Raw genomic sequence first — 20,335 nt, 5'->3', positions numbered from 1 at the left:
CAGGCTACATATTCATTTGCATGAATGTACCAGAGCATTTGCAATTTGTAAAAAAAAGAAAAAGTTTACTTGCTTTTATGATGTGCATAAGTGACTAGATGATATGGAGGTTGAACAAGTACTTTTGAGAATTTCAATTGTGATCTGAGCAGTGTAGGTACCAAAGCCACTGAGTGACTCATCAGAATCAGTAATACTTTATTGATCCCAGAGGGGAAGCTCTTGTGTTGCGTTTGCACACTTAGCATATCAGGAATAAGGGATATAAATACAAATAGAAAGTAGCTAAATAGAAAATAAAGGAATATACATGTCTAAAAATATTAACTTAAGAATATAAAAATATGAGTAATCACCAGCTGCATCACGGGCACTGCACTATCTATAATTCCAGAAATCTGTATGTGTCACTGACAGCATCACGGGCACTGTGCACTAGCGTGTATATACTGTATGTGTATATGTGTGTGTGTGTGTGTGTTACCTGTGTCGGTGGTGGTGAAGCTGATATATATGAGCACCCCTCCGTCCCCCAGCCGGGTCCAGCTGGATACAGAGGCGTTGTAGCGGCTCTCTGAGACCACATCGATCACCACCACAGTCTCTGTCATGTTCTGCCACTGCTCTGACGTCTCATTCCTGACACGAGTCATCACAATACTCTTATCTTTCACAGAATCCATGTTGTTTAGGACCAATCTTTGGCAGACAGATATCCAAAACAGCAGACACACACACACATACGGACGCACCCACACACACACACACAAGCAGATAGGTGCTGTCTCTTACCAGACTCTGACCAAGTAGTAGAGTATATCTGAGTTGGCCTCTAGAGGAGCTTCCCACGACAACTCTACCTGGTAGTCTGACAACTTCCTGGCCTGGAGGAACTGAGGGGGCGTGTCTGGGACTGAGATGTAGGGGGAAAAACACTTCCTATTGGTCGTTTCAGAGAACACTTCAACACACAGCCAGTAGTGTGCACCACACAGAAAACAATTAGTTGGTGAGGAAGACTGCATAAGTTGGTGAGGAAGACTGCAAACGTTTTCAGATGATGCAACACAGCAGACACCCCTGTAGGAGAGACAGTAACATACACAGCATTGTCTAGCAGGACCTGGAGAGACAGAAGGTTATTGGTGGTGGTCCAGCACTGTGCTGAACCTCTGCACCCTGGCCTGAATCCTGTAGTGGAGGGGAGAGATGGAGACTGATGAGAAGCTAATCTCCAGAGGTCAACCAGATCCACCAGGCACCTGAAACCTCAGAACCGAGCCCAGCCCCGGGTCTCTCCTCCCTAGTCCCTCCTCCCTCATCACCCCCCTCTCACCATCCTCCAGGGTGGTGATGTTGAGTGGATCGCTGGTCTGGTTCCCGGGGCCGACGCGAGTGTGCGCCTGCACGGTGAGGCGGGTAGCGGGCGTACTTCCTCAGGTGGGTGATGGTGGCGTGGCTGGTGGGGGAGGTGAGGTTGAGGTAGTGGGAGGAGTTCCACAGCTGCATGCTGTAGTGTGTGATGACCCCGTTGGGTACCAGTGGAGGCTTCCAGGTCACGTTCACCTCACTGGGACTGACGGATACATAGGAGAGGTCGTATGGAGCACTGCCTGGAACTGGGGGGGGGGGGGGGGGGGGATTATACACACACACACAGACAGGTGTTAAACAATGTTCACCTATTTGCACATGCTGATGACTGTTCTTGTTTTCACAGTAAAGTGTATAACAGGAAACTTGTGTGTGTTTGTGTGAACTCACCATCCTCCCCTGACAGCATGCGCAGTGGGAAGGAGGTCTGGTTCCCGTGTCCATGGCGTGTGTATGCCTTGACAGTTACGTTGTAGTAGGAGGACGGCTTCAGCTGGCTCAAAGTCACTCTGGCAGAGGAAGAGTTCAGCATGGCAGAGTACGATTGGTTCTCATAGAGGACCTCGTACTGTTGGATCACCCCATTGGCCTTCACTGGGGGGGACCAGGCCAGAGTGGCAGTGGAGGGAGTGGTCTCTACCACGGTCAGGTTCCTAGGGGGGGAGTCTGGCTCTGTATCAGAGAGAGGAGGGGGGGCCGAGGTGAAACGTCAAGCATGTGTTTCTATGCAGAGGAGGGTGTGTATGTGTGTGTGTTTAAGTCTTACCATCCTCTGGAGTGACCACAAAGATGTTGTCTTTGTCAGACAAAGAGCTCTCTCCTACTGCCGTTGACGCCGCCACTCTTAATTTATACCAAGTGTACTTCTCCAGGCCTGGAGCACACACACAGACAAAACCCATGAGTGTGTGTTCAAGTGTGAATTCGCGTGTGTATCTGAAGTGACTGAGAATGTGTTTAGATCTCAATCCAAGTCTCGCTCTACATTCTAACAATACAACCTGGCTAGGATTAGGTGATAGAGCTGCGGTCGAGCATTTGACTGCAGAACAAGAAGTTACAGGTTCAATATCCCCCCGTACATAGCTTTGGATAAAAGCTATAAATGAATCCATCATTACCTGTGAGCAGTATGCTGGTGTTTTGAGTGACTCGCTGCAGTGCCTGGTTGATGTATAGTTTCTGGCCGTAGAGGGTGTAGTGTGTGATCAGTCCGTTAGGGCTCTGAGGTGGAGACCATCGCACCAGGATGGAGGTGGAGCTAATGTTCTGGTAGGACACACCCACCACTGAGCTGGGTACTAAAACAGCACACACAATCACTTACACACTCACACAACCACCGATTTCTTTTGATAAAAGATAAAAGATATATGATTGAGATACAAACATAACATGTGGCTTACTGGATGATCTCCTATATGTGTGTATTTGTGTGTGTAAGTGTGAAAGTGAGTTAGTGTGTGTGTGTGAGAGTTAGCATGCGTGTGTGCGAGTGAGTTAGCATGTGTGTGCGTGTGTGAGTTAGCCTGTGTGTGTGTGTGTGTGTGTGTAAGTTTGAATGTCTTTGTATGTGTGTGACTTACCATGTGTGTGTGTGAGTTAGCATGCGTGTGTGCGTGTGTGCCCACCCTGCTCGCGGGTCTTTGCGGTGGTGTTTGTGGAAGGACCCTCCCCCATGACAGTAGCGGCGGTCACTGTGAAGGTGTACTCAGTGAAGGGGCTCAGTCCAGTCACCAGGTGGGACTGCTGCTCCAACAACATATCCCCCAGTTTCTCTGTCAGCAACACACCTAGAGAACACACACACACACAGATGATGCACCACCAGAGGGGCACAGTCGTCTAGCGCCCATGTAATCAGTAAGCAAAGCAACAGCAGGTGGAAAGTGAGAGGTGGGATGTTAAAAGTGACAGGTCAGAGGCCGGATGGTAAAGGTGACAGGTCAGAGGCCGGATGGTAAAGGTGACAGGTCAGAGGCCGGATGGTAAAGGTGACAGGTCAGAGGTGGGATGTTAAAGGTGACAGGTCAGAGCAGGGACAGTGCTGTGGTACCTCCCGAGGAGAGAGTGGAGGCAGCCTGTGTGGAGGGGTGTGTCGGCACATCTGCGTTTCCTGTGACGGCAGCGCGAGTGGAGAGGCGTGGCTGGCCGGGGCTGACGGGGTATGAGGTCATGTCTCTGGTCTGTGGTTGGTTTGTCAGCCAAGGTGGGGGCGTGGCTTTGGGTGCCGAGGTCACAGAGAAAGGGGAGGTCACAGAGATTCTAGTCGGAGGGAAGGCGGAGTTAGGGCTGGTCCCAGTCCTGGCCGCCATACTGGGCAGACTGGTACCACTGGGAAGGAAGCTTGTAGTGACCCTGCGGTCAGGGGTGGGGCTGAGGCTGTGGTTAGGAATGGTTGAAGCGCTGAGGGTGAGGCTGGATACTGCCATGCTGGTCGGGGGCGCACGGTCGGAGAGCGTGACCGTGAAGGCAGGAGGCGAGGAGGTCAAGCTGAAGTCAGCTGATCTCTTACTCCGTCGAGAGTTGTTGTAGACATTTAGAGGTGGTGTTGCATTGCCATAGAGACCAGTCCCGTTCAGGTCCTGAGGAACCAGCCCAGTATTACTACAGTACTGTGCACTCTGCCTTAACACTGGATAACAACAAGCACAACTGACAAGAACACTTTGGACTGTCTAAATGAAGATTTAAACACATTTGAGAAATTTGATAAATTCCGTATTAAACTGTCCAGGTCATCTCCAATGAGATGAGCGGGTGTAGCAGGCCAGATCGCGCAGCAGGTGTACCTGTTGTCCGTACAGGGTGATGTCCTGGAGCAGGGTCCCAGCTGACAGCACCAGGAGGCTGTAGTGGGTGATGAGGCCGTTGGGCTGGGCTGGGATCCTCCAGCTCACACGCACAGACACCGAGTCCTCCGCTACTGCTTTCAGATCCTGCACTGCACTGGGGGCTACGCGTACACGCACATGCACACACACGCACATCTTGTGTACAGCTATCCTGGTGGGAACTCAGAGTTCAGTCCCATTCCAAATCCTGTCATGCCTATCCCCTAATCTGAACATGAACCCTTCCCTTAATCAAGAAACCTAACCTGAACCCTAAATGTCAGCCTACAACACCAACTATTAATGTCAATTCTAACCCTCACACTAATTCTAACCCTAAACCTTATACCAATAAAATGTCCTCACAAGGCACATCTTTTGTTGGGCTTATTACAGTAACTTTGTGGGGTTTTCTGGTAATTAAACAAAGTCACAAACACACATATCCTTAAGTGACCATTGAAAGATACTACAGAAACAGCCCTGTGTGTGTGTATTCTTACCCTCAGCAGGTGTGAGTACATCTCTGTGTGTCTCAGGACCTACTTCCCCTGCAGACTTGGCCCTGACATCCACTCTGTAGCTGGTGTAGGGGGTCAGACCAGAGTAGATGAACCTCAAGTCTCCTGTACTGTTTTCAAAGATTAACCCTGGAAACGCACAGGATTGGAAAGGTACACAGTGTGTAACATTTCCATACATTTCTTGACAGTATGTTTCTGTGCGTGTGTGTGTGAGCGCGTACCCATGGGTCCATAGAGGTAAACGACGTAGGAGAACCTCCCTGTGATGATGGAGGGAGCGTCCCAGGACAGAGAGATGGACCTGGATGTCACGTTCCACACAGAGAGGTTTTGAGGAGGGTCCTCAGGGGCTGCAACACGCACACACGTTATGACCAAGGATTTCAATCAGACCAATGTTGACAAACCTGCAGAGTTGCTATAAAGGAAGATATTCAGATGGTAGCAGCCCAGTTAGGTATTGCTAACCAGGTAGAGAACATCTTAAAGCAGCTGGCTATAGGCCATATAACTTTAGGCTGATCTCTGTCCACAGGTTTACCCTAGTTAGCTTCAACACATCCTGCTAACGCTAACTTCACTCCTATAAACAGGATGCCCTGTATCCAGCACTGTTGGCAGGCCTATGACTTAGTCTTAGAACATTCCAGCAGTGTGCACCTGATTCTGGCATGCGGACCATGGTGGAGGCGATCTGTCCCTCCCCCTCAGAAGTGAAGGCGGACACCTCGAAGACGTAGGCGGTGTAGGGGCGGAGCTTGTCCACCCCCACAGAGATGGGGACGCTCCAGGCTGCGGCGGGGGGCACGGCCGACAGGGTGATGGGGGGAGAAGAGGCCGTCACCTCTGACGGACTGGGGGTCCCACGAGAAAGGATATCTGCTGCATCCTGAGGGACACACACACACACACCGACTGCATTCACATACCACAAAACATGTCCGAGAAAGCAGACAAAGGAAGTCTGAGGCAGGAGGGTTAAAAGAAGTAAGGGAGAGCGAGAGCGAGAGCGAGAGCGAGAGAGAGAGCGAGAGAGAGAGGAGATAGAGACACACAGAGAGAGAGGGTAGAGAGAGACGTACGTTGCAGTGCGGTAGAGCTCCAGTCATGATGTCCTCAGCATTCAGCTCAAGTGTCCGGACAGTCTGACCCGTGCGAGCGTGTTTGGCTTTCACCGCAAACTTGGTGATGAGACCGTTGATGAATTCAGGCAGGTACCAGGTAACTGCTACGAAGGTGTGGTTCTCAGCAAAGGCACTTAAGTTGTTCACCAGGCCAGGGGCTGCCAGACACAAACACATACAAACAAACTGTATAACAAACATAGAGAGCTAAGACGAAGCCTAAAATGTAAATTTAAGTTATTTGTCTCTGTCACCAGCAGACAGAAAACCATGCAGAGAAGAAGCGCACATTTTGTACACACACATGTGCGCGTGGACACACACACAGGAACTATAACAAAAAAACAGATCTTTTTACTCAGTTCCCATCAGTCATTTAACAATGCACAGAAGAATTGAACACTTTCTGCACACACACACATGCAAGCACACACACGCACACACACACACACCATAACAAAGACAGTGATCTTTTACTCGTACTCCATCAGTCATTCGACAACGCAGAGAAGAACTGCACACATTCTGTGCACGTACACACACCCACACACACACACACACTGGGTATTTTGATACTAATGTCTGAGCATGTGCATAACTGGATTTGGAAGCGTGCTGTGCTTGAATACCCACAGGCCTCAGCAGTCTTTATGTATAAAGACTTGCTGAATGGTCCAACGCCTGCTGAGTTTTTTCCTGCTACCTGGAAAGATAAAGAAAGCGAGAAAGACAGAGAGAGAGACACAGATATAGAGAGCGAGACAGAGAGAGAGACACAGATATAGAGAGCGAGACAGAGAGAGAGACACAGAGATAGAGAGCGAGAGAGAGAGCGAGAGAGAGAGAGAGAGAGAGAGAGAGAGAGAGAGAGAGAGAGAGAGAGAGAGAGAGAGAGAGAGAGAGAGAGAGAGAGAGAGAGCAAGAGAGGGAAGGGGAAAGAGTCACGGAAACAGACTCAAAACATTGTGACATGCATTATTCTCAGCGCAGGTAGCAATCAGGGCTGGATCCTGTACTGACTGACTAACACACTCAACTCTCTGATCTTTACACAATGATGGCCAAATGACCTCCTGATGAGTCGGGGGGGGGGGGGGGTGTAACAGTGCCATTGCTAATGAATTCCGAAAACTAATAACTGTGGTCACATTGGAGAGCAGTCAGTGGAAAAAAAGAGCCACGGGCCTTCCATAGATCTGTTTACCTGATCAATAATTCAATTAAATCAATAATTCAACCAGATCAAGAGAATGAAGTCCCTGTCTGTGGCATCTGCCTTGATTAGACTCACACACACTCACTGTCATGCAAAACACACTCTATTGTGCAGGTCCTGGATGTGATGATGTGTGTGTGTGTGTGTGTGTATGTGTGTGTGGCCGCACACCGTACCTGGATATTGTAGGTGGACCCAGGAGTGAAGCTGGAGTGCAAGGTCTCAGGTACATACCCGTCTGAGGTCACCTGTGTGAAGCTAGGGTCAGGATGTGGACACATCTCCTTGTACCTAAAGAAGACAAAACCATCACTAACATCACACGAGCTGTGGCCGAAAGATGCACAAGTTCTGGGGAATGCTTGATTATGAAACAGACTCCTATGTAAAGCATGCAAACACACTTCTGGGCATCATTCCAAATATCACCTGATGACATATTCGTCAACGATGGCAGTGTCAGGAGGCATGCTCCAAGACAGGAGAAGTCCTTTGGATCCCACTCTCTTACCCTCCAGTCTAAATGGAGCACCGGGAACTAGAGAGGAGAGGAGCAAAGGAGGAAGGTTTACAGTTTTTTTTTCAAATGCTTACACACAAATTCCTTACTTTTCACACAATTTCTGATACCTGACACTCAAACACCAGAACCACACCTCAAATCTGCAAAACCATACGCACATTTTGGGCTCAGTTTTCAATTTCATAAAACACTTTTTTTCAAAACACAACACACAATTCTCCACGTAACACTAAAAATTCTAACAGGAAGCATATTGATTTCCTTTTTCAAACACAACCAATCAAAATGCCACACTAATTCATCAGTGCCTTACACTAACTCCTCACATGTGCAAACACTCATTGCTTTACTCAAAACCAACCAATCATGGCTTTAGAATAGGCCTATAAATAGCCTAATTTGAGTTGATTTACAGTGGTGGGTATAATTTGAACCTTAACTGTAGAAAAGATAACAGGTATGTAACAATATACACGTTCTAATGTACACATAATAGCTGTTTCAGCACAACACACGGTATACTATACACAAGCATATATGTTAGCACCCATGCATCCATTGACTGCAGTGCACTGCATGATTGGTCACAGTCTGGTGGATTACTGTATCATACCGTGCAACAGTACAGTGACTGTAAGAAGACATTCTGACAATATTGTAGAAAATAGTATATATTACTGTATGCTACAGTTCATGGCACACACAGACACCATTCCGTAATCACCTTTTTCAAAATTAGGTTTGGTTTCTGTCCTACTACACTCTTTCTTTTGTACTGTGTAATCCTGTATTCACAACCACAAATGCTTATAGTAAAAAAATAAGTTTGGTTTCAATCTTGTTTTTGTGTTTACCATGAATGTTTCATCATCTCTGCCATTTACTTTCAATCTTGTACAGAAATTTACAAAGGAGCTCATGAAAGAAGAGCTTTAGGTTTTGAATAACTGTGTGTATATGATATATCCAAAAATGTAATATAATGGCAAAAGTGTTTGCAACATGAGACAAATGTGTTCTTTTGAGAAGTGTTTTTGATATTTTGAATGCAGTGCTTCATTTAGCAAGAGAAGCGAGGCATTTTGCATTTTGTGTGTGCAGTTGTTGGATTTGTGTGTTAAGTTTTGAAAAAAAGAGGACAAGTAAAAGAAATGTGTAAGCATTTGAAAAAAACTGTAACAGAGCAGAGAAGATGGGAGGGAAGGAGAGGTGAGGCAATCTAACAGAAAGACTTTCAGAATTTCGTATTGGGGGTTTGAGTAAAGTGGCCAGCAGAATATTACTGTTGTACTATCACTTCAGAAATCCCAGTTGAGGCCAAGCAGAACTGATGTCTGCTTCTGATTCTGTGTGAGATAGTGTGAGTGAGTGAGTGAGTGAGTGAGTGAGTGAGTGAGTAAGTGAATGAGTGGAGAGAAAGAGAGGAGAGAGAGAGGAGAGAGAGAGAAACCGAGAGAGAGAGAGGAGACAGAGAGAGAACAGAGAGAGAGAAACCAAGAGAGAGAGGAGAGAGAGAAGAAAGTGAGAAAGAGGAGAGAGAGAGAAACCAAAAGAGAGAGCAGAGAGACCAAGAGGGAGAGGAGAGAGACAGAGACAGACATTGAGAGAGAAAGACAGAGAGACAGAGAGATAAAGAGAGAGACCAGGTCCAGGTGAATAAGTTCTAACACAGCAGTGGCATTTAACAGACATTCACTGCAGCACCATTCTTCCTGCTGCTCAAAAGCCTGGGGTTAGGTTACCTCAGAGGATTTACAGAAAGGAAGGCAACACCCCCCCCCCCCCCCCCCCCCCCACACACACACACACACACACACAGTACTTTTTATATACAGCAGGGGGCAGAATAGGGTATTTTTTTGTTTATCACAGTTCTTCGAAAAGTATAGAGAACATTCCTAGAAAAGCATGTTGTCTGCACCGCCTCTGACCTCATCTTTCTTAGCCTCTTTCATCTTCTCTCTAAAACGAAACCAGTGACGCCCCACTCATGGATAGAATAGACTAAAAAATAGTTGTCCTTAACCTCACTTGCCTTTCCTCTCCAGTATACCAATATCCATGAATCTATCTGTTCTCCATGGTCACTTCCCTCTAGTCTTGCCCACTGGTCAAATGTGTATAGGGTAAGGATCAGAGCAGATCTTGTGTGTGTGTGTGTGAGTGTTTGTGTCTCACCTGTCAAGTTGGTGTTCACTATGCGACTGACGAGAGGGCCGATGTTGGAGGAAGAGTCTGCTGTCACTGTGACCGTGAACTGGGTTCCAGGACTTACACTTACCACGTTGGCCTAGGGTGGAAAACACAACACAACCACCCTGTCAACAACATGACCACACTGGCAAAACAAGACCACAGGGTAAGTCAAGGAAAGGACCATGGAGCTAACATTCTATTCTAACCTCTCTTTTAACAAGACAGACAATACACAGTGTGTATTGCATATATTCAGTGTGTGTGTGAAGGAATGAGATAGAGAGACAGAGAGAGAGAGAGAGAGAGAGAGAGAGAGAGAGAGAGAGAGACACAGATATAGAGAGCGAGTGGAAGAGTGGAATAGTGGAGAATACTCTTACCTGTATGTATGTGTGTCCCAGACAGACGGTAAGGAGCAAGGTGAGAAAAAGGGCCATGCTGGTGTTAGCTGGTTAGCCGTGCTAGGGGTGTTAGCCAGAGTTTGAGGCAGCAGGTTGGGGTTATAGAGGCCTGTAGATCGGGGTGCTTCCAGGGTCACGTCAACCAAGTATGGGTTAATCCAATTTTTTTCAATGGAATGATATCCAGTTCCAGCAGGCTTTAGCGATTAGTTAGCGATGGTAGAGTTAGAGTCAGGCTGCTGTGGCCCAAAAGTAATCCAGATTTCAGCAGTTACAGTTAGCAGATTGCAGGGCAATGGGTCCTGCATTAGCACAAGGCTAACTCTCTCCCCTCTGTCTCCCTATCTCTCCAGAGAGAGCAGCTTCAGCAAATGAATCATTCAGACTTGAGCTCAGGAGGCCTACCTAATAAATAATGAGCTCTATTACTCAACCCCTGTGTATGTTTGTGTTTGTGTGTGTGTTTGTGCATGTGTGTGTGTAAGGTTACGTTGGGGGGTATCGGACACCTGGCAGCCGGGGAGGGCAGCTAAGGGGCGGATCTTTAGAGTACAGGAGGAGTGAGTGTGTACATGTGTGCCCAGTATTTAGCTTGTGTTTGTGTAAGTGTGTCGTTATCTACTGTATGATGGTGTGTGCATCGTTATCTTCATAACTCATGGAGGTCAACAGTAGCTGAAGTACTTACATTTACATTACATTTACATTTATTCATTTAGCAGACGCTCTTATCCAGAGCGACTTACAGTAAGTACAGGGACATTCTCCACGAAGCAAGTAGGGTGAAGTGCCTTGCCCAAGGACACAACGTCATTTCACACAGCCGGGAATCGAACCAACAACCTTCAGATTACTAGCCCGATTCCCTAACCACTCAGCCACCTGACTACTTCTCTGGTTTACTCTGGTGCTGATAACATCACATGTTTAATGGTGTGTGAGTGTGTGTGTATGTGTATGTATGTGTGTGCACAGTGGACTGTTATCCAATATCGAATACCTGTACGTGTCCCGAGGGTGTGGGGTACACAGAAACCCTTCCTTGGCTAGGCTGCAGGCTGACGTGGTACTGATCCACACAGCCCTCAGACTTCTCCCAGCGCAGAGAGAAGGCCCGCGCCGACACACTCACCACACGGACACCTCGTGGACGCTCTGGAACTGAGGGAAGGAGAGAGAGAAGGAGAGGAACTAAGTGGAGAGAGAGAGAGTACCAGAGGGTCGGTACGGGAGTGGCTACGTGGCGTGATGGTTCATGTGCGGTCGCATACTCGTGGTCACGGTCAGAGAGGCCGCGGCCCCTGCCACTCCTCGCCTCACTCGCTCCACGCTCACGTTGTAGCTACAGCCGGCCCTCAACGCAGTCAACGTGGCGACCGTCTCCTCCTTGGAGACGCTCAGCGCGCGTGTGTCGGCGCCCTCAGCCAAGGTCACTCTGTGTAAGTCAAAGTGACCAACGGCAGTGTCCCAACTCAGCATGGCACACGAGGAGTTAACATGCAGAAGGGAGATGGAGCACACACCTGCAGGACCTGCAGCACAACACACACACACTTTAGTACGAACACATGGAGCCTTATGCAGAAGGGAGAGTGTGTGTGTGTGTGTGTGTGAGTGTCTTACGTGTGTAGAAGTCTCTGCTGACAGGTTGGCTGGAGTCTGACCCCAGTAGGGTTTGAACACTGAGGCCATAGTCTGACCCTGGGGTCAAATCCCCAATCTCTAAACTGGTACCCTGGACAAGCAACTCACGCCACAACATCCTGTTCCCCACCAGGCCAAAAGACAGCTGAGGAGGACAGACACACACACACACATACAACAGACACATACACACTGAGTCATTTGGTGAGGGTTTCTCTCAGTAACTGCTTCACAGTGACTCCATCTATTCAACTTTTTTCTTTGTTGTCGATCAATTAGTCTTTTATGACTGGTGTGTGTGTGTGCGCATAGTGCTTGGTCATTCTTCCTGGCCATGACTCTGGGAGGTCATGCATCTTTAAAGGGCCAGTAACCAAAGCTGTGCTGCACTGATGAGAGTTGCTAGGCGACCAGCAGCGAGTGTGCTTGCTGGACGTCCACAGGTGAGTGTGGAACCTGACCCACACGGCCTGCTTCCTCTCATAAAGAACTCATTCTGTGTGTGTGTGTGTGTGTGTGGCGTTTTGTACAGTATAAAGAGAGCATTCTGCGTGCAGTAAGCTGAGACATTTGCCACTGCTGGTAATTCCAATGCAAGCATAAATGCCATTGGATGGCTTAACATAACCTTGTGTGGATGGTTCAAGTCTGCCAATTGTCAGAATTGTACGAGCGTGATAGTCTGTGGGTCGTACCATCTCTGAGTGAGGATGGGGGAGTCCTACCTTGTACCCCTTCACTTCCCCTGGTGGTGGCCTCCAGCTCACAAACACAGAGGTCACGCCCTGTTCAATCAGCATCACTTCCTGAGGGACTTCTGGAACTGGACACAACTACCAATCAGCAGCTTCCATTTAATACAGTCTCAACCAATCCACAATCATCCTAGGTTTCTCTTTTTCAAACGTGTGTCACGGCCACAGCCGTGTCCCCCCGTTTTGGTTTTTCCCTGCCCTATTGTCTTCACCTGTGTCTCGTCCAGTGGTTTCAGTCCCGTTAGTTTCATTGTGTCCACCTGTGTCTTGTTTGGTTCTGTGTATTTAGGTTTCTGTTTTTCTGTCCAGTCTTTGTCTTGTCTTTACCCCTGCCGGTGTGAGTACCCTGTCTGTTCCTGTTTTGAGTAATAAACCTTTTGTGTTGATGCCATGTTTGCTGACTCTCCTGCATTTGGGTCCTACCCCACCTCCCGCCATGACAGTGCCTCTTGCCCTGACAGAATGACAAGGAGGACGTCTGGCCACCGCCTGCCCCTGCCCCCGCGCTCCCAGGTGCACCCGTGTCCGCGCTCCCATGCGCCCCTGTGCCCCTGTGCCGACTCTCCTGTGTTTGGGTCCTACACCACCTCTCACAGTACCTCTCGCCCTGACAACATGTATAGGGAGTCAGATGGCTGAGCGCTTAGGGAATCGGGCTAGTAATCAGAAGGTTGCTAGTTTGCTTCCCGGCTATGCCAACCAAATGACGTTGTGTCCTTGGGCAAGGCACTTCACCCTACTTGCCTCGGGGGGAATGTCCCTGTACTTACTGTAAGTCGCTCTGGATAAGAGCGTCTGCTAAATGACTAAAATGTAAATGTATCTACATATTTCATTTCCACTTTAACATAACCATTGTACATGTACAATGACAAAAAATCTATTCTATTTAACAGGAAGAAGTATGCTGTAAAATCCTGCTTGAAAGTAGGTGACAAAATCCAATAATTTAACAAATAAAATGTACTTTTTATTATGACCTTGAAATGAGTTACCAATCTTGCTTATGTGTCACCCTCAATAAACATTGCATTGAGCTTTAACTTATTGAAGCTCCTGATACAATCTAGCATACTTTGGAATGCATTCCAAGCACATGACTTTGACAAATAACTTACTACTGCTGCCAGGAATGGAAAGAATGTTGCATATTCATGCCTTTGTGCATGTGTGTGTGTGTGTGTGTGTGTGTATGAGGTCTGTGCTCTGCTCCACTCACTGGTGCTGATGTTGACAGTAGCAGGGTTACTCCTCCTCTCTCCATTGGTGCTGCTGACTTGTAGAGTGTAGTAGCTACCAGGGGCCAGGTCTTCAAACCTGCGGGACATGAACACAGGGCCAACATGTCACCACAGACAGCCCACAGTGCTCAGGAACACACCCACAGCCTTGTTACTGTGGAATAATTATATGTTCATGAACAGTAGTGAATAACTAGAAAGGGTACAATTTCTGGGGAAATTGTGAGGTGTGCATGCGCACACCTCCAAACCTATTGTTTGCATACTCACTATTGAAGAAGATTGCATAGGTTGAAAAGCATAGCCAGCAACATACATTTGTTGCTGCTTAATTACACTTTAAAACACTAAGAGTGATAGTAGAATGAAACAGGGTTCTCTTATTGTCCTTACTTGGTGCGAGAGGGAATGGTGTTATGTGGCAGCCTCACATAGTTGAAACAGTTTCATCACAAAATAAATTGTCCTCAAATATATAATGACTTCTCGTTAATTTTGTTCTGAATTTGCCATTTCTCACACTCACGCAACACCTTGGACAATTTTTTAACAATTTCTCATGCTGAGAGATAAGGGATAACTTGTCCTGCTATTTACAATTAATGGACAAGGCACAGGCATACTGAGATGATCTTTGTCTTGAGTTATAAACTGAGCATAAGCCAATCAGAAAACATCACCAGCACCCCCCTCCCCCCCATTTACCTATGCTCCAGGGATGTGAGGTTTAGCTGTTGATTGGAGGTTTGGTTTTTGATTGACAGGATGTATCCACTGACCACTCCCCTGGCCGCCCCCCAGACGAGCGTCACTGAAGTTGTCGTTTTACTGAGCACCATCACCTCCACTGGACTGGGGGCTGAGGGGAGGAGGGGAGGAGGAGGGGAGGAGGAGGGGGGAGGACAAGAGGGGAGGGGGGAGGGGGGAAGGGGGGAAGCTGAACTGGGGGAAGCAAGGGGGAGTAAAGTTGATGGAATTACCAAGGTGTGTGTGTGAGTGTGTACCTGCTGTAATGTTGAAGGTAACAGCAGGGCTGTCTGTAAATCTCTCCTTCTCTGTCCGTACTCTGAAGTGATACAGTCTGCCTGGTGTTAGACTTGTAAACACTGCCCTCTGACCTGACACTTTTAACACCTATAACACACAGACACACAGGACAGCAAAAATAAGCACAAAATATACCCCAAATAAAATACTGCACACAATAGCTTCCCGTTACATGTGACATCTTCTCATTGGCCACAGCTCACCTTGAAGGTGTGATCGCAGTCCAAACAGATGACCTCATAGGTGTGGCCATGTCCTGGTGCTGGGTCCCACTGCAACTCTACAGACGACACCGTCACCTCTCCCTCTCTCACGATGCTGGGAGGGGCTAAACCTACACACATAAACACACACACACACACCACACGTAAACATCATCCTCCATGCGTATGTGGTTAGTAAGCGAGTGTGTCTTGTCAGTAACTCACATGTCCTGATCGGGTGTGTTAGGTGGTAGGGAGGGCTCATCCGGCCTTTGCTAGTTGTGTACACACTCAGTCGGTACTCCACTCCGGGACTTAGGTTGCCAAGGGTTACGTTGTGTGTGTCCGGGGGGAAGGGAGACCCCTCGCACACCTCGTCACACACTTTCCTCCCACATCCCCCGTCACACCTGCCTTCGCACGCACAAACCTTGACGCCGTCAAACAGGCCGAGGTGTGGCGTCTGCACGAACACGACCACGGACTCGCTGCCCACGGAGAGAGGTACAGCTAGCGGCACTCTACACGGCTCTGAACACAAACACAGGGGGGGAGAACGTTCCTCCCAGACCTCATCAAGCCGCCAGCATCCATCTCGGGCAGTACACACAGACACAGAGACATCGTCTCCTACCTGTGGTGTGACGAGTGCTGATCTCCAGGCTCCTGCTCCTCTCCCTCAACGACACCACCCCTACCTCGTAGGTCTGACCTGGGGTGAGGGGGTCCACGACTACCACGCACACAGGCTCATGTACCCACAGTGCATCGGGGCTGGAGTGGTTGACCCAGAGAGGGCTCGGACCTATTCCGTCGCCGGGTTGTGCCTTGACTTCATACCCATCAGGCTGTTCGTCTGGCGGGGGGGTCCAGCACACGGTGAGGTTTCCATCTCGACTTGACACAGTCAGGTGACTTGGGGGCCTCAGTGCTGATAGGCAGATATGCGACAAGTCACACATGGCTTCACTCTGATAGCTGGTACTGGGTATTTTTGTATACGTCAGTATACGCATGAACAAAACACAACCTTTCTCACCAGTGCGTATCAGAGATGTATCTCCACAGCTTTCCACCCCGCCCTCTGTGACGGTGTGAACTCCGACCTTGTACTTCCTGAACGACTCCAGCTGTCCAATCACAGCAGAGTATGTCTCTCGTCCACCAATCCCAGATCTCCTGGACACGTTGTGGACTCCCTCCTGTCCTGAGGACATGTCCACCCAGCGAACTATGACCCGCCAATGCTCTGCATGCTGGGACTCGGGGGCCACCCAGTGAACCGTGATCTGATTGGCTGTGATGTTTCCCACAGAGACGTTCTGAGGAGGGAGGGGCCCTGTGGGTGATTTACACGTGTAAACATCACCACAGCAATTCAACAACAGAAACTATATATTTTGTACATGAGTGAGTGGTTGAGTGAGTGTGTGTGTGTGTAGACGCACTGGTGTGTACTGTGTGTATACGTCCGAGGCTCCAAGAGGCCCCAGCTGGATCCGAGGCTGTGAGGGAGACAGAGTAAAGCCTCCCTGGGGACAGACCCGTCATGTTAGCCCCTCTGGTTGACAGAGACACAGGGACCCGCATACCTCCCACCCTGCTGCTGACACTCCTCCCTGTCCCCTCCTTCCCATCCTCCTCTTCATACTGCACGCAGACCTGAGGGACAGACTGAAGGCTGGCATTCAGAGGAGAGAGGTCACCCCAGCCAAGCTCCACCGCTCTCTCGGTCACCTGCACCACCTCAAAGGAGAACGAGGGAGGGACTGGAGGGACTGAAAAAGAGAGACACAGCCACAGTATTTATCTGAAATCCTATGTAGCCTTTGTCAAAACAGCAGGTGTTTACAGCAGGAAAGGTTCGAATGATAAAATCCTCAAAGAGAACACTGATAGGGGTGTAACCTCAGGGTGTAATTACTCTGGTGGTGGCAGATGAAAGGGAGAGATATGCCACAGAAGAATGGAGTTAGGAAGTAGCCTGGCCCTGTGGCATTCCTCTGGAGGGCAAAGCAGTCTGTCTGATTGGACAGCAGTGATGATGTCACCTCGTTGGTCTGGTTGTAGACGGAGCCATCGGACCAGCGAGAGCCACCCTCTTCCTGTAATGAAGAATGTGATGATAACCAACAACGAAAACACATTGGCTGTATTCTTCTAGAAACTTGTAACTGTCCTCAGTGCTTAATTACACTCATTTTGCAACAAGCATCCATTGTCATCCCCTTTAGCGGATCCAAAAACACACCTCCCCTTTAAGGAGTGAGTACACATGCTGGCTCTGGGATTCATGTGTTTATAAAGTAAACACCGTCATGCTGACGCAGTTTATTGTGACTCTCTGAATCCTACAATGACTTTAACACTGCAGGTACAAGCTTGATGACAACACAGTGAATAACATTTCGGATTACAGCAGTTTAGCCTTATCTGCCGGATAGAGTTGAATTAAACAAGTTTACCTTTCGATCATGGAGTGCAGTCCACAGCAGCAGCAGTGAATTGTGGGTAAGCAGGTGTGTGGACATGAATAGGAGGTCCTCCTGGGTTTTGAGGTCAGCAAGGTGAACTCCTCCAGCCACACCCCTGCACGCGCTCTGGGCTTGAACCCACATCAAACCCCTCCTCCTTATGCTGTAGCAACTCCGCCCGCTAGCCAGCCAGCCAATGGGACACTTGGCTGATGAGAGAAATGATGAACAGCTCATATATTTACATTTACATTTAGTAATTTAGTCAGTTAGCAGACGCTCTTATCCAGAGCGACTTACAGTTAAGTGCAGGGACATTCCCCCCGAGGCAAGTAGGGTGAAGTGCCTTGCCCAAGGACACAACGTCATTTTGGCACGGCCGGGAATCGAACCAGCGACCTTCTGATTACTAGCCTGATTCTCTAACCGCTCAGCCACCTGACTCCCCATATATGATGTTGTGAAAGTGGGTGACCCGAACACAGTCGGGCAGATGTTTGTGCGCTGTACCTGTTTCGATGTCGACGTGAAGTCTCTGTGTTGAGGTGATGTTGAGGGCGGGAAGAAAGGTGGTCACACTCGCTTGGACACTATATCGCGTCCCAGCCTGTAAACCTGTCACTGCGCACCGGCAGCGTGTTCCTGAGGGTTGCGTCTGACAGGTGTGCGTGCTGGTTTGGGAGCTGGTGTCATGTAAACTGAGCGTGGTGAGTGTGTGTCCTGTCTGCAGCGTGCAGGTGAGCAGAGCGGTGGTGGTGGTGGTGTCTGCCTTCAGGGATGAGAGGGGCGCTGGGTTTACAAACAGGAAGCAGGAGACAGAGGGTGTAGGACGGAGAGTTTGTTTACATACGTACAAGACGGTTGTAATATCACTATGGTTTGTTGTCCTTTTTGGTCCTGGGACTTCTACCTTGGTAGAAGGTTAGTCTTACCAATGTGGAAGGTCTTGGTCGCCACTGAAGCATTGTGTCGGATGGCTCTAAGTGTGATGTCATATCCTCCTGGGTCCCCAGCCAATCGAAGAAACGTCCTGCATTCAGGTGAACATGATGTGTGATGCACGGGTTCCAACCACTCCTAGAAAGGAGGGACAGAAGTCAAGATGTCACAACCAGCTTTTAAATCCCAATTCACAATACCTATTCACAACAAACTTGCTACATTTCTGTATTTTTTTATTGGGGTTCAAACCGTGTGGTTGCTCATGGTCCTGAAGTTGACCAGGTAGACATCAGGATCTGGACCGGAAGGGAAGTGACCAAACACAACCTCAACCACAACAGGCTCTGACCACTGCAAACATGACAGGTAGACCATCTGACAGGGAAGGAGATATTAAATACACCTTTCATATCATTCAGGATAAACATTTGTAAATGCAAATTAAATGTATGTTTAAAACTTTATAAACTTAAATCGACTATATAGCTATAGTAGACTATTATCCTACACTACTCTTCACTATAGGCCACTACAAAACAAAAACGAGCAAAAATTCACGTGCATCTGAAGCGATACAAGAATACGGAGATTGCATCCACATCAAGAAAGGTTAATGTACACATGGCAAACAATGAGACGACACTGCATAATACATGTCTGTAATAACTCTCACCTGACATAACCCCGCAAATAAATAGAGACGAGCCGTGTCCCCCATTTGGAATGACGTGGTCAAATCATCAGACAACAACTCGTATCACCAAGTCAGTTAGTTGTTTCCAGGGAGCACAGACTTGATCGAAATTTGGTTCCGGCATGTATCTGTATCAGTCTTCATACAGAGGGTACTAACCCTCGTGTGTAAACGTTTGGGATAGAATAACGCAGCAAAGTCTCCTGTCTGGGTTGATACAGTCAGCCTCCACCAGCTGCTGTCTGTAGTTCCATGTGGATGACAGCTCAGACACAATATGAGGCCTCTCTCTTAAATGTTTCCCAGATAAGAGCTGTAACTCTGCGTAACGCACGTAACATCTCAAGTTTGAATTGAGCGCACCCTAATTGACGGCGCCCCGCCGCATCTTTCCCAGAAGCGGAGGCTAGTGTGGAGGCGGATGCTTTGCTGTACAGACCATATGAGAATGTGTGCTCTGTGCTGAGTTAGGCTGTATGTGTGTTTGTGTGCTCAGTCCAATTTGTTCTGGCTCTACCGCCTTTTCCTCTTTGTTGGGATAAGAGCAGGTCACCATGACAACCAAGGCACACAGCCACTCCAGAGAGGGACTCCTGAGGAGAAGAGAGGGAGGCAACGGGAAATGAAGGATGAAGGGAAAGATGACAGTGAATCTGAAGCAGAACTGAATCAGTGTTTACATTGCGTGATCGAGAGGAAGAGAGGTTAACATACTTTTACAAAACAAATCTACAGATTGTATTAAGGGTTAAAGCAATCAGTGGCTCACCTATAGAATACACTTCAGTCCACCAATCTCCAAGTCCATTCCAGAGCTGAAACTCATGAGTTACTCACCAGTCTTGCTGTGTGTGTGTGTGTGTGTGTGTGTGTGTGTGTGTGTGTAGGTGTGTGTGAGAATGTGTCTGTTCCATGTGATCGATCAAAGCATGCGTCCTGTGTGCGTGGGAGAGAGCACGGTGGCGGAGTGCAGTGTGTGAGGTGTGGTGGAGCTAGTGGTCTGGGTGGAATGTGGGGAATGTGAAACTGAGAAATGATTGACAGGTGGAGGGCCTACAGTGATGCATGGTTCTACTGCTGAGCAATGAGGTCAGGATTCATGAGAGGGCAGACAAAGCCAATATCCAGTCATATCGTTTAAAC

The 20,335-nt window shown here is 48.4% G+C and overlaps 1 protein-coding gene across 1 annotated transcript in view; it reads right to left on the bottom strand.

The window, feature by feature from the left end:
- The window catches only part of ptprq (protein tyrosine phosphatase receptor type Q), a 31,042-nt gene extending 11,864 nt beyond the window's left edge, over positions 1-19,178 (bottom strand). The window contains 36 exon segments of the mRNA XM_062460799.1: positions 485-639; positions 793-913; positions 1,337-1,418; positions 1,420-1,619; positions 1,765-2,046; positions 2,141-2,248; positions 2,496-2,675; positions 3,006-3,167; positions 3,431-3,959; positions 4,167-4,330; positions 4,712-4,858; positions 4,954-5,082; positions 5,393-5,621; positions 5,815-6,014; positions 6,490-6,559; positions 7,249-7,363; positions 7,502-7,610; positions 9,774-9,885; positions 11,193-11,353; positions 11,464-11,724; positions 11,816-11,981; positions 12,562-12,659; positions 13,811-13,908; positions 14,538-14,691; positions 14,837-14,966; positions 15,083-15,213; positions 15,308-15,613; positions 15,717-16,013; positions 16,122-16,421; positions 16,531-16,860; positions 17,007-17,187; positions 17,548-17,765; positions 18,067-18,345; positions 18,489-18,633; positions 18,748-18,794; positions 19,172-19,178. Of these exon segments, the coding sequence (XP_062316783.1) occupies positions 485-639; positions 793-913; positions 1,337-1,418; positions 1,420-1,619; positions 1,765-2,046; positions 2,141-2,248; positions 2,496-2,675; positions 3,006-3,167; positions 3,431-3,959; positions 4,167-4,330; positions 4,712-4,858; positions 4,954-5,082; positions 5,393-5,621; positions 5,815-6,014; positions 6,490-6,559; positions 7,249-7,363; positions 7,502-7,610; positions 9,774-9,885; positions 11,193-11,353; positions 11,464-11,724; positions 11,816-11,981; positions 12,562-12,659; positions 13,811-13,908; positions 14,538-14,691; positions 14,837-14,966; positions 15,083-15,213; positions 15,308-15,613; positions 15,717-16,013; positions 16,122-16,421; positions 16,531-16,860; positions 17,007-17,187; positions 17,548-17,765; positions 18,067-18,345; positions 18,489-18,633; positions 18,748-18,794; positions 19,172-19,178 (6,403 nt within the window).
- Between the last annotated feature and the right edge of the window lie 1,157 nt (positions 19,179-20,335).

Source organism: Osmerus eperlanus, chromosome 5, assembly GCF_963692335.1.
Source record: "Osmerus eperlanus chromosome 5, fOsmEpe2.1, whole genome shotgun sequence".
NCBI lineage: Eukaryota > Metazoa > Chordata > Actinopteri > Osmeriformes > Osmeridae > Osmerus > Osmerus eperlanus.
The sequence above is the reverse complement of the archived record's forward strand: the minus strand, read 5'-3'. Positions and strand labels throughout refer to the sequence as shown.